At 32.6% G+C, this 11,807-nt stretch overlaps 1 protein-coding gene across 2 annotated transcripts; it reads left to right on the top strand.

Annotated features, from left to right (window-relative positions):
• The first annotated feature begins 139 nt into the window (after positions 1–139).
• Positions 140–8,076, top strand: LOC106718687 (UDP-glucose 4-epimerase). 2 transcript variants are annotated; one of them, XM_014512840.2, is made up of 7 exons: positions 140–440; positions 5,232–5,487; positions 5,632–5,745; positions 6,148–6,327; positions 6,759–6,872; positions 7,030–7,201; positions 7,836–8,076. In XM_014512840.2, the coding sequence occupies exons 1-7, from the start codon at positions 388–390 to the stop codon at positions 8,069–8,071; spliced, it is 1,125 nt and encodes a 374-aa protein (XP_014368326.2). In that variant the 5' UTR covers positions 140–387; the 3' UTR covers positions 8,072–8,076. The 2 variants fall into 2 exon arrangements, with proteins under 2 accessions (XP_014368326.2, XP_014368327.2); XM_014512841.2 differs by lacking the exon at positions 140–440 and adding an exon at positions 2,377–2,466.
• The last annotated feature ends 3,731 nt before the right edge of the window (positions 8,077–11,807 follow it).

Consider the following 11,807-nt stretch of genomic DNA (forward strand, 5'->3'; position numbering starts at 1 on the left):
ATTTAAATACCTATTTAACGAGAAAGCCTGTAAACATAATCATTTATTTCAAACCAATTGTTACATGGCAACCTTTGAAATGGCAAATGGCAACATTTGAAAGCACAGAAAATAAAATTTAAAATCAATAACAACAACAACAATACACAATTACAATTAAAATTTATATCATAAAAATGTGGATGAAAAGAAATAGTTAGAGGTTAGGGGTGTATAAAAATACAATCACAATTGTATTGTTACGGTAATCTACCACTTGACATCAATCTAATTTTAAAAACAACACTGAGGGTATTTTGATATGTTCAGTTATACTTCTCCACACAACTTCACAAAATGTTTTCAGTATCATCCTGTGTGTAATATAAACAAACCTTGAATCAATTTATGTTGCTGGCACTTGCGTCAGCAGCTATTGAAACAATGAAGCCAGAGAATATGTAAGTCGATTTTTATTTTATAAAACTTGTTTTTAATTTAACTGTAATATGTAATGCTATTTTTTGCCAAATAAGTAAAACAAAGGGTATTAATTCGTAGTGGTAAATCGTTCACCTTATTCAAAGTAATCAAACCCCTATTTGATTTGTCTTGTATTCAGGTATGGTGAATGTAACTTCATTTCCTCACTAACTATCTCAATCAGAATCATTCATTAGCCACTGAGGACATCCCTTAGTATAGATTTAGTAAGAAAACAAAAAACTACTTAGTTGTATAACTGAAAGGCAGTATGTTGTATATATTAAGGGTATTAGTAACAATACAGTCAATATACTGAGTAGGTGAAATATTTTACATATCATGTTTTTGCAAGAAAAAAAAAACATAGCAAATGTTTTGGAACATAAAATTTGCTTCAAAAATTCTTATAGGATATTTACAAAACTTTTATATAAACAAAATAGTCAAGTTTAATTTCAAATAAATCTTTTTTTTTTCCATATTTTTTATATTCTTATGTGTATTATAGTTTTTAGATCTTCTTATAATTCCTCTGTTATATAAATTAAAGACTTGCTGTTTTTTCACATCACTTTGTATAATAACACACTTTCAAAATATGATTTATAAAACAAAATTTACTATAAATTAAAGAAACAATCATTATTCTTTATTTTGGTAGTCATTGGATCATTGGTTCGATTTATCAGTTTCCAGAACTAACATATTGAGTGACTTGTATGAGAAGCAGAACATGCTTTGCACTTAAGACATATTCATTTTGATCTCCATTGTGTTTCTTTATGTGCTTTAAACTGTTTAGTATATTTTATTGGGGAATTTAATCTGTAAACCTCGGGTGATTGCAGTAGATCCTTCATTTGTAGTACTTTATCCCTTAACCCCCACATCTTAAAGCCTTAAGATGAGGTTATGTTTTATACTATTTTAGGCTAGATGTTTCATGTTTGATCTGAAGGGTTTAAGTGGTAATAGTAGTATGTAAAATACAATTTAATATCGATCAATCAAGGATTAATGTAAATATGACATATTCTAATCAAATATTACAAAATATATGGCACTCGACAACTTGTGATACTAGCTGTGATAAGAAAATCAGCCAGTAATAATAGGAGCGCAAGTGTGTAGGGACACCATGTTCTTTACAAAGGCGGAATAAGAATTCAAAAACAAAAAAAAAAGTGTTTGTTTATTTTAAGATGAGTAGTAGAGCAACATTCTTTCACATACTCCTTTTTTTCTCAACGAATAGCCCGTGCGATTTTTACTTCCGTGTTTTTATCATTTTTTTTAGATACGAATTACAAGAAAAAAAACTTGAGAGGTGTCAAGGGACACCCGGATGGAACGAAGTTCCTTTCGATTAATTAGTGAAGGAACCAATGTTTATTCTATGAATAAAAAAAAATGCAGTCGAATTGATAACCTCCTTCTTTTTGAAGTCGGCTAAAAACTTAAGTCTTCACAAGAAGTACATTTTATTTCTATGAATTTTCGTTATATATTGTCACGTCGTTGCCATGGTGAAGTAGCGCTCATACATCTATAGCAAAAAGTGTCGTGACAACTTTTTGTAAGAATTTTTTCCGTCTAGCCCCCTTTCACAACGCGCGATAAGGAACTTCGTTCCAAAAAAAATCGTCTTTATATTATACAGTAATATATCCGATTCATCTCTCTGACTTCAAAAAAACAAAGCATGGCTCGGTTCTAGTGGGACCAAACTTACCAAATGGAATTTTTTCGACTAATCTTGCTAGCGACTACACGTTAAATGAAAAAAAAAAATAATCAAAATTAAAATGTTTTTTCTCACAATTTGGTCACCCTACATGGGACACAATACGATAACTCAACAGTGAGCTGGCTGACTTGGTCACAACCATGCGCGTCAATTAAATTCTATTAAGTTAAATTATTTTATATTACGAACACTTTTTTTTTATTTTCGTTTTGTGTCTATCACAGGAAGTCTTTATCAACTGCCAGAGTTATATTGTAAGTTTTTTTTTTAATTTAAATTTAATTTATATATACGTGAAAACATTCGTCTGCGTTGAAAATTATTTAGTCTAATTTAGATAGTTCTAATCCTAAATGATTAGACTGCCTATTTCTTTTATGACTTTATATTTTTCACTACAAAATTGAATGCTTAAATTTCACTTTTCATGTAATAACGTCGTGTTGCGATTAATCTGAAGTGGCAAAACAATTACACTTGAGAATGTTACGACGTAAGGTCAATACGATATGATAGCATCTCTCGGTAATTTTGACGCAACTGTGTCAATATTTTACAGTATTGTTGGATAAATCTGGCCCGGTTGGCAAAAGTTGATATTTATTTTTTTGTGATAGCGCTACTCTCGTTCGGCCATATAAATTTGTTGTTTGTTACCAATTGCAACGGCAAATGAGTTACATGTTTACTATTGTTCTGCCAATCAACAATGTAAGTGACGATATTAAGCAAATCGTTATTGTTTCCTAGAATCGATAAAGTATGTTTCTAAGGAAAAATTAAATTTTAGTTTAAGTGTAAATTGTCTTTTACAATGAGATTTTGTTGTTGCTCTCGAGTCAACCAATCAGCACTAGGCTTTTTTTGATATCAGGCTATCTTCCAAAGATACCTTGCCTTGTTGGGTTATGTTGGATTTGTCCCACTAAACCCCACGTTGGCCACCCTCAAGAAGAATAGAAGATTGTACCGGGATCTCCAAGTCTTCTTAACTTAGGCTTGAGCCCCTCTTGGTGGGAAAATGTATAGATTGACGTCTAATATATTTGTTTTTTTTTAAATCCTCATACATTTTCATTTATTAAATTATATCAACATTCTTCTGCCACATCTCATCTGTCTGTAAAAATATAATAAGTTCCAAGGAATTGAATGGATATTCAATCGGTTTCACTTAAAGATAGTGATACGTGATTGAAAGCAGGTCCCTTTACCTTATAATTATTAACTACATATACGTGTAAAATGAAATACTACATGTACATATAAAATGTCTTTAATATGATAATATTGTGCGGTATTATTGAAACACAATTAATACATTAAAATATTTTGTATTTTTACTATCAATAATTATCACGAGTTTAAATACATTTTTTGTTAATTGGCTTTAATGGATTGTTTGTGTTAATGTTATCGCAAATATTCAATATTAATGGTAAAAAAACTTTATTCCACTATCAAATTGTAAAAAATAAAATTCCATTGATATATTATCAAAGTTTTACGTGTACGTGAATAAAACTTGTAAAGTACAAATAAAGCCCTTCTTACACAAGGCCACGTAAATCTTTGAAACTCGAAGAGTTCAGTCGCTAGTGTTCGCTAGTCCGCGCGAAACAGTTGCTGCGATTTTCAAGATTGCAGAGAAAATCTATACAGACAGACATGCAGTCGTAATGCCTGCATTGACAGAATAGATGACGCAAGTCGACGATTCTCGCGACGCAACCATACACTATTAGTTTCGACTAGTTTCGACGATTTACGTTGCCTTGTGTACGAAAGGCTTTACAATTACGAAGTTGTATGTCGTTTGTGTGGATGTCGATAATTTTACTTTCATTGGTCAGTTCATTATATTAGCTAAGTGGAAGTAAATCCATATTAGATTTTCTTGGAACACTCAAATACTTTTAACCAACTTGAATAAAGTCCGAGGAGAACATGCAACGTATTGTCACAGAAGACGAAAGATGAGTCTTTAGTTGAAAAGCATCCAACAATTGTCAACAGAAAATAAATATTTCCTTGCATAGTCATTTTAGTACATAGTAGCTTTTACCCGCGACTCCGTCCGCGCGGAATAAAAAAATGCACACAAGATAAAAAAGTTCCTATGTCCGTATCCTAGTTTTAAGCTACCTCCCCATCAATTTTCAGCTAAATCAGTTCGACCGATCTTGAGTTATAAATAGTGTAACTAACACGACTTTCTTTTATATATATAGATTTGTAAACGATAACTATAAATGTTAGTAGAATATAACGACTTACGACTCAATAACTCGTAGTTAGATTCCCATAGCAACAAAAAACATTACTCTACCGGCAGTCGGGTAGATATAAGTTTTCATAGTAAATTGTTGTGCTATGTAATACAATAGTGACATGCATCAATTACCCATTCCAGAGGTACACTAGGTAGGTACATAATCACGTGTTTATGACACGTGTTAACAATGTTTACGGAAAACATTTTTTTTTTTTGTAAATAAAAATAATCCACAGTTATTGTGTTTATGTGTTTAGTAAAGTATCTTCTATAGAAAAATGGTAATGTATTCGAATAAATGCCAATTAATTTGGAGGTGAACGTCCTAATTGACTACTACATTAAAGTTTAATGAACTGAACTAGCTTTGAAATCTATGTCAGACCTAAATCATTTGATAGACATATTCTTGCAATTATACTACTTTATTTCTAGTTATCTTTTAAACATAATCGTTGGAGGTAATATCTTACACGGTTACTATTTTATAAAAGAACTAGCGGCCTCCCACAACTTCGACTATGCCCTCACACATCTGCTACATTACAGTTAAGGTCCCGCCAAAATCAGTCCAGCCATTTTTACTTAATAAGGAGCCTTTGCGCTATGAAAGACTAATCTATCTACGTATAAAATTTTATCCATATCCATACAGTTTTGGAGTTGTGGTAACAAATATCCATCCATTCAAACTTTAGCATTTATAATATAAGTAAGAATTAGTAATATTCTGTTCATTTTCAGCGTTATAATGAAGCCGGCAATCTTAGTAACGGGAGGTGCTGGGTACGTGGGTTCCCATACCGTAGCTGCGCTCCTCGAGAAACCAAACACAGATGTAGAGGTCGTTGTAGTCGACAATCTCTCAAACGCGTACAGATCTGAAGGACAGAAGAAACCAGAAGCGATAAAGATTATAGAAGAATTGACTGGGAAGACGATACATTTCTATGACGTTGATATTAGAGATGCGAATGCTTTACGAGAAGTTTTTGAAAAGGTAACATTTAGCAATATGATATCGGAAAATATTTCAAAGATGGGGGTTGTTACACCCGAGTTTTTACCGAGGGATGAACAGTGGAAGTTTCATAGTATCTTCATATAATATAAAAGTGGCGTTACATATGTTTTTAAATTCCAGCATGACGTAGCATGCGTGATCCACTTCGCGGCGCTGAAGGCAGTGGGTGAGTCTGTGCAGAAGCCGCTCGAGTACTACCAGGCCAACATAACTGGCACATGCACACTATTCGATGTAAGAGAATTTTTATTATTAACTAGCTTTTACCCGCGACTCCGTCCGCGCGGAATAAAAAATAGAAAACTGGGTAAAAAATATCCTATGTCCGTTTCCTGGTTCTAAGCTACCTGCCCACCAATTTTCAGTCAAATCGATTCAGCCGTTCTTGAGTTATAAATAGTGTAACTAACACGACTTTCTTTTATAAATATAGATAAGTTAAAAAAAAATACAGATTTACACCAGAACAATAATTAAAATCGTTCCGATATAAATAATCGTAACTTTCCAATAAGTTAGATGCGCTGCATAGTGCCTTACGGATCTGTTTACGTTCCTGCTAATCTTAAAATTGTGTTCTGCGCGACTTCTGCGATGTTCCCAGCTGCCATGTTTGATTTTCCTTATTAATTTCAGGTAATGCGTGCATTCGGCGTATACAAATTAGTGTACAGTTCATCTTGCACGGTATATGGAGAGCCGGAGTCGTTACCGTTGGGCGAGGGTCACCCTACAGGCCGCGGCCTCGCAAGTCCCTACGGCAAGTCTAAGTACTTCTGCGAGGAGATCATGAAGGATATATGCAGGAGTGATAGGGTAAGATAAATAATGTAAACGTTGACAAACCCTTGCTTTATTGTTAACACAGTTTTTACCTTTCCTTTTAGCAAAAATACATGACTTTATTTTGAAACATTATACTCATTCTCACGTAATATTAAAGCATGTTAAACCTTCATAGTGACTTAATAAAACAATTTGACTTATTGTAATGTTCTGTGGGGTATAGGTAGAGGAGTCAATAATACTGGTAAAGGCATTAAGGTAATGTAACATAACTTGGGCGTCGCCAGGGGAAGTGTTGGGAGGGACAGCTGCCCCTCCCCTAGAGGATTGAATAATGTAAAATAGATATAAAAACTACTTCAAATAACATCATATTAATGGTAGCTGCCTCCCCCCCTCCCTTCTAGACCTAACCTAGATCGTCTGTCGTCGCCCCTGTAACACTGTATACCGTGTTACAGAAATGGTCGGTGATATCTCTGCGGTACTTTAACCCAGTTGGTGCACATCGCAGCGGCCGCATTGGTGAGGACCCTGCTGGTGTACCCAACAACCTCATGCCCTTCATAGCTAAGGTACCTCATACACTCATACAAACTCATCATACAAAAATGGATTAAAAAAAATTAAAGCTAAAAAACAAATCTCTATACCGACTTCTATAACGTTATTAGCGCCATCTATTATTTATTTGTGTTGTTTGGGTTTTGTATGATAATGTTTCGTTGTCAGGTGGCGGTGGGTCGTTTAAAAGAGCTGCAGGTGTTTGGAGCTGATTACCCCACAATAGACGGTACTGGTGTTCGAGACTACATCCATGTGGAAGACCTCGCGGATGGCCACGTCAAGGCCATCAAACTCTTCAGCCAGACAGGATTTAATGGCTTTCATGCTGTTAACTTGGGTAATGATAATTTCAGTATCAGAGGTTTGTCACATTTTGACGGTATAATTCTATTAAATGTTACCGTTAAATAGAAAAAACATCCAAACAACTCGTCTAATTTTTTCTTTTTTTTTCTTGTGTAATTTTTTTTAAACTTTTATTATAAAAAATATACAAATATGGATTTTAACAGTGGTAGACGCCAGCAACAACAACATCTGTTGCACGAATTGGCCTTGCCTGGTGAAATACCACGACCACACAGAAGACAGGTGTGAAGTGGAAGTAATTCCTCGTTACGTCTGATGAGTGTGGTGCCGGAGGCCTAATTTTAGTCCTCTTTCCCTTCCCACCCTTTTTCTTATAAGGAAAGAATGGGAAGGGGAAGTGGATTTGATGGAGGAGATGCATAGGAAGGTTAAATATTCTCTTTTTTTGCGTCTCCTCCTTCGTCGATTGAGGGTAGACAACGTATCTGCAATTGCGAATGTCTATGGGCAGCGGTCGCTTCGCCATTTCGGCGAATTCATGTAGCCGCTTGCTCATTTGCCACCGCATTTTTTTTAGTTTAATTACTATTAATTTTGAATTATCGCCATTATTTTTTAATACAAATTGCAAGATATTAAAAATTATAATTGTTTCTGTGCAGGTACCGGCACTGGTTACTCAGTGTTACAGATGGTTAAAGCATTTGAAGAAGTCAGCGGTAAGAAGATACCTTACAAGATAGTCGGGAGACGAGATGGAGACATCGCCGCAAACTACGCGGACGTCTCGCTCTCGCACAGGATGCTGGGCTGGCGTGCGACAAGGACGCTGAGAGATATGTGCGCCGATACATGGCGCTGGCAAAGTAACAACCCAGATGGATATAAATCTACATAAATATATATAAAATAATTATATTTTTAAGTTTTTTTTAGAGCAGAGATTTCAAAAGTTATTCATAATCTGTGGTCGCCTATGATACAGATAAAAAAATTATAAAAGTTGAAGAAAAGTAGCAATGTCTATTAAAAAGATATGGAATCTCTGCTTTAAAGAGATAAAAGACTTTTTGCCAACACAAATTATGATTCCAATAGTCTATGGTACGTGTTTTATCTACGGTTTTATATTCTATGACATATTCTTTGACGAGGTCAAAGAATTAAACTTTAGTTGAATTACTAATTTTCTAGATTATAGACTTACTTATTTTTTTTAAGTAATAATCCAAATTTTATGTTAAAACCAAAGTAAATTTTTACCATTATTACTTAGTCATTAGTTATTTTGTAAATTTACTTAATTTTTATCGTAATGTTCCTACTGAGTTGCCATGTTTTTTTTTTATAATTTAACAAATACAATAGTTGACATTTAATTTTTATATACAAACACCGGATAAAGTTTTGATAGTGTATTTATTTGTCGTTGCTAGGAAATGACAACTTTAGCTTCACTTAGACACGCCTGTACATGTTCCTGACAGTTAGTCTCTATTAGTTCGAATCCTTACCGCCGTCACCATCCGTAACCAGCAGCGCCAAAATGGCGAAAATCAATGTGGCACAAAATACAATGGTTTATAGCCTGCCCATATATATAGGTCAGTGCTTAGGTGTTATTAAAAAAATCAAGTTGTCTATTTTATTTATTAATTTAAAATTAAAACTGTACTATCTAAAAATCAAAAACAAACCAAAGCCAATTTTATGAGTCTTGAAAGATTTATTTAAGTTCTTGTTAACATTTCTGTTGTTGCATTTAAAAATGTTTTAAATTATTTTTTTATTTATTATTAAAATTACGTTTATATAAATTATATATCTGCTAGTTGATATGTTGGAAATGTTTTATGTATATTGAATGAAATTGTTCCACTGCACAAAACATAACTATTGTTATTTCTATCTTCTCCAAATTGAATTAAAGGGACGACATGTTTTGCGCAAGTGTTTCAACAGTGGAAACTCCGACGATGTTTATTACTGATTTACCAAAATTTGTTATTTTTTATCGAAATTTCTACGTTTGTTCCAAAAAATATCATTCCTCTTTTTTAATAATTTTGTATGTAGTAATTTATTTAAAAGGTGCTCCTTTTTTCCAAATATTAAATTAAATACGTATAATAAATGTAATTTATTAAAAAAAAAATAAACCATTTTATTTTTCTTTCTTTTAGTTAATAATTTTAATCTGAATTAAAAAAATTAAACAAAATTTTGTTATTGTATTTTTATATTGTCTAAAATTACAAATCTTTTGTTTTTTTTTATAATTTCAATAATTATTACAAACTAATTTCAAGTGAATCTATTTTCAGCACATTTCTCAGCTTGCGTCTAAAAATATTTAGATTTACATTTTTACAACTATCATTAAGAACAAGGGGTGAGGTGAGATGTATGCGGATGGCAACAGATCATCTTACAACTGGTGTTCAATATCAAAGTATATACAAAAATATAGTCATCTGAACGAGATGACGCTATATTTTTGTTATTAAGGTTATCACATATCTTGACGGCTCAGAACTTCGTATGTTGCTGCGCAGAACACAATGTTAGATGTAGCGGGGCGTAATGTGGAGGAGGGGGGGCACTGCGCAGCGCATGTTCTCGAGCAGTCAAAAATATTGAAACAGCCTATACTACAGTTTTGGTAGTAGACACGAACAATTAGATTACACTCTATGGATATTCAAAGAAAAAAAAATGATGCTGAATGTTAACAAAATTAGCATAATAAAACTAAAAAAAATAATAATGCTTACTACTAAATACAGGATGTTTCCAAATATAAATCGGTAATTTTTATATTTATGAAACATCATGTATAGACTTTAACTTATAATTGCACCTACAAGAAGTAGACAAGTAGAAAATTATACCAAATTAAAAAAAAAAAACTTAGAAAACATTCGAAAAAATTTAAATTAGATCTCGCCTAAACGCAAAAAAAAAGTAATTAAAAAAATTATAAATAACGTCGCAAAGTGCCGAAAGTTTTAAAAATAAAATCCATACACTCAATATTCATACATACTTGAAGAGCATTCATTACAATTTCTTGGTCAGAGAATTAACGATGTTAAAAATTGCGTTATACAAATTTGTATGAATTTTAAAAACATCCAGAAAATACCAATGAAATTGAACAACGACATTTACAAAATATGAGAGAAAAAAAAATATATAAAAAATTAGAAATTTCTTACACAAACACAGCTCAATGTTTACTATGTGAAGGTAATTATTGCTACTTCATTACTTAGCTCTAAACATCAACGACTTACTGCTAAGTCAACTCTGAGCCACACATTACACAAATCGACCTCTAACGAAAAAAGTTACATCTCACAGCATATAACTCTTTTCGTCGGACATGTCACAATATTTATCAATTCCCAAAACATACTGTAGTTTGCATCAAATTAAAATGAAAAAAAAAAAAATTGCTTGTAAAACAAATGTATTTACAATTACAAATAACTAAATCTGTGTTTAATTTTCTAATGGGAACCGATAAATATTTTTTTGTGTATAATTTAGTGGGCATTTTAAATAATAATAAGGCAACCATTGGTGGATAGATCTATGAAAAGAGCATCGAGACGCTAGCACAGTCCGGCCCTTAGGTCACAGTCGCATGTAGCAGGGACACAAGCAAATACTTGCTTATAACTTCATACATATACATCTACATACATACAACAGTACTTCGGACAGTCAATTTAAAATAAAAAAAGTACTCGGAGCTTGACAATATTAAAGAAAACTATAGATTGAATGCTAACGAGACTTGTGTGATCTTACGTGAACAAGAAGACTAGATTTACTGTTGGTTTCTGGACCAAAATCTCTATATAAAACATATCATAACCCCTGTCATTATCTTTGACAAAACACAGATAACAATATGTTTTAAATACAGATTTCGTTCTCAGAAACCTATGATAAATCTCTTTCTATTGATGAATCTTGAGAGGTAGGTCAGGTGATTATCTTTCTCATACATATATTAATGGCTTCCTTTTTAAATTGCTTTGAGTAAAGCATTTGAAAACGACAAAACTTACCGTTGGTCTCAGAAACCAACAATTACAGATCAATTAAACTGATACATTTTTAGTATATTTTCTAAAGCCCCCTTTTAAATGCGACTGCGACTCTGTTTAAACCAACATGGCCAACTAGATAGACAATAGAATCTTAAACACACTTTGGTCGACAGGTAACTTATGGATACAACAGTGTTGGAGGCTAAGGGCATGTCTATGCTAACACAACGTGCAAACTGTTTAAAAATAAAAAACAACTATAACCTAACAATGTAATGTGATTCTTTGACAAATCATACATTTGTTACCACTGGTTACATTGAAACAGATTCTAAACTGTATAAAACTATGGCCCTTATTTGTAACATCGTCAAAATTGATCACATTTAATATGCATTGAAATGTAGACATGAAAAAATAAATTTAATATCTGACATTGTCAATATGTCATAGACGTAAAAAGTATGTTTTTCTAAAGGCAGTTTAATTTTTTTTTTAAACTAGTGAACAAACTCCGGGATAAGAGTTAATATTAGTTTTTATTAAAAATTATTTTAAAATTTGTTTCAAAAG

The sequence above is a fragment of the Papilio machaon genome, chromosome 26, assembly GCF_912999745.1.
Source record: "Papilio machaon chromosome 26, ilPapMach1.1, whole genome shotgun sequence".
NCBI classification, from domain to species: domain Eukaryota; kingdom Metazoa; phylum Arthropoda; class Insecta; order Lepidoptera; family Papilionidae; genus Papilio; species Papilio machaon.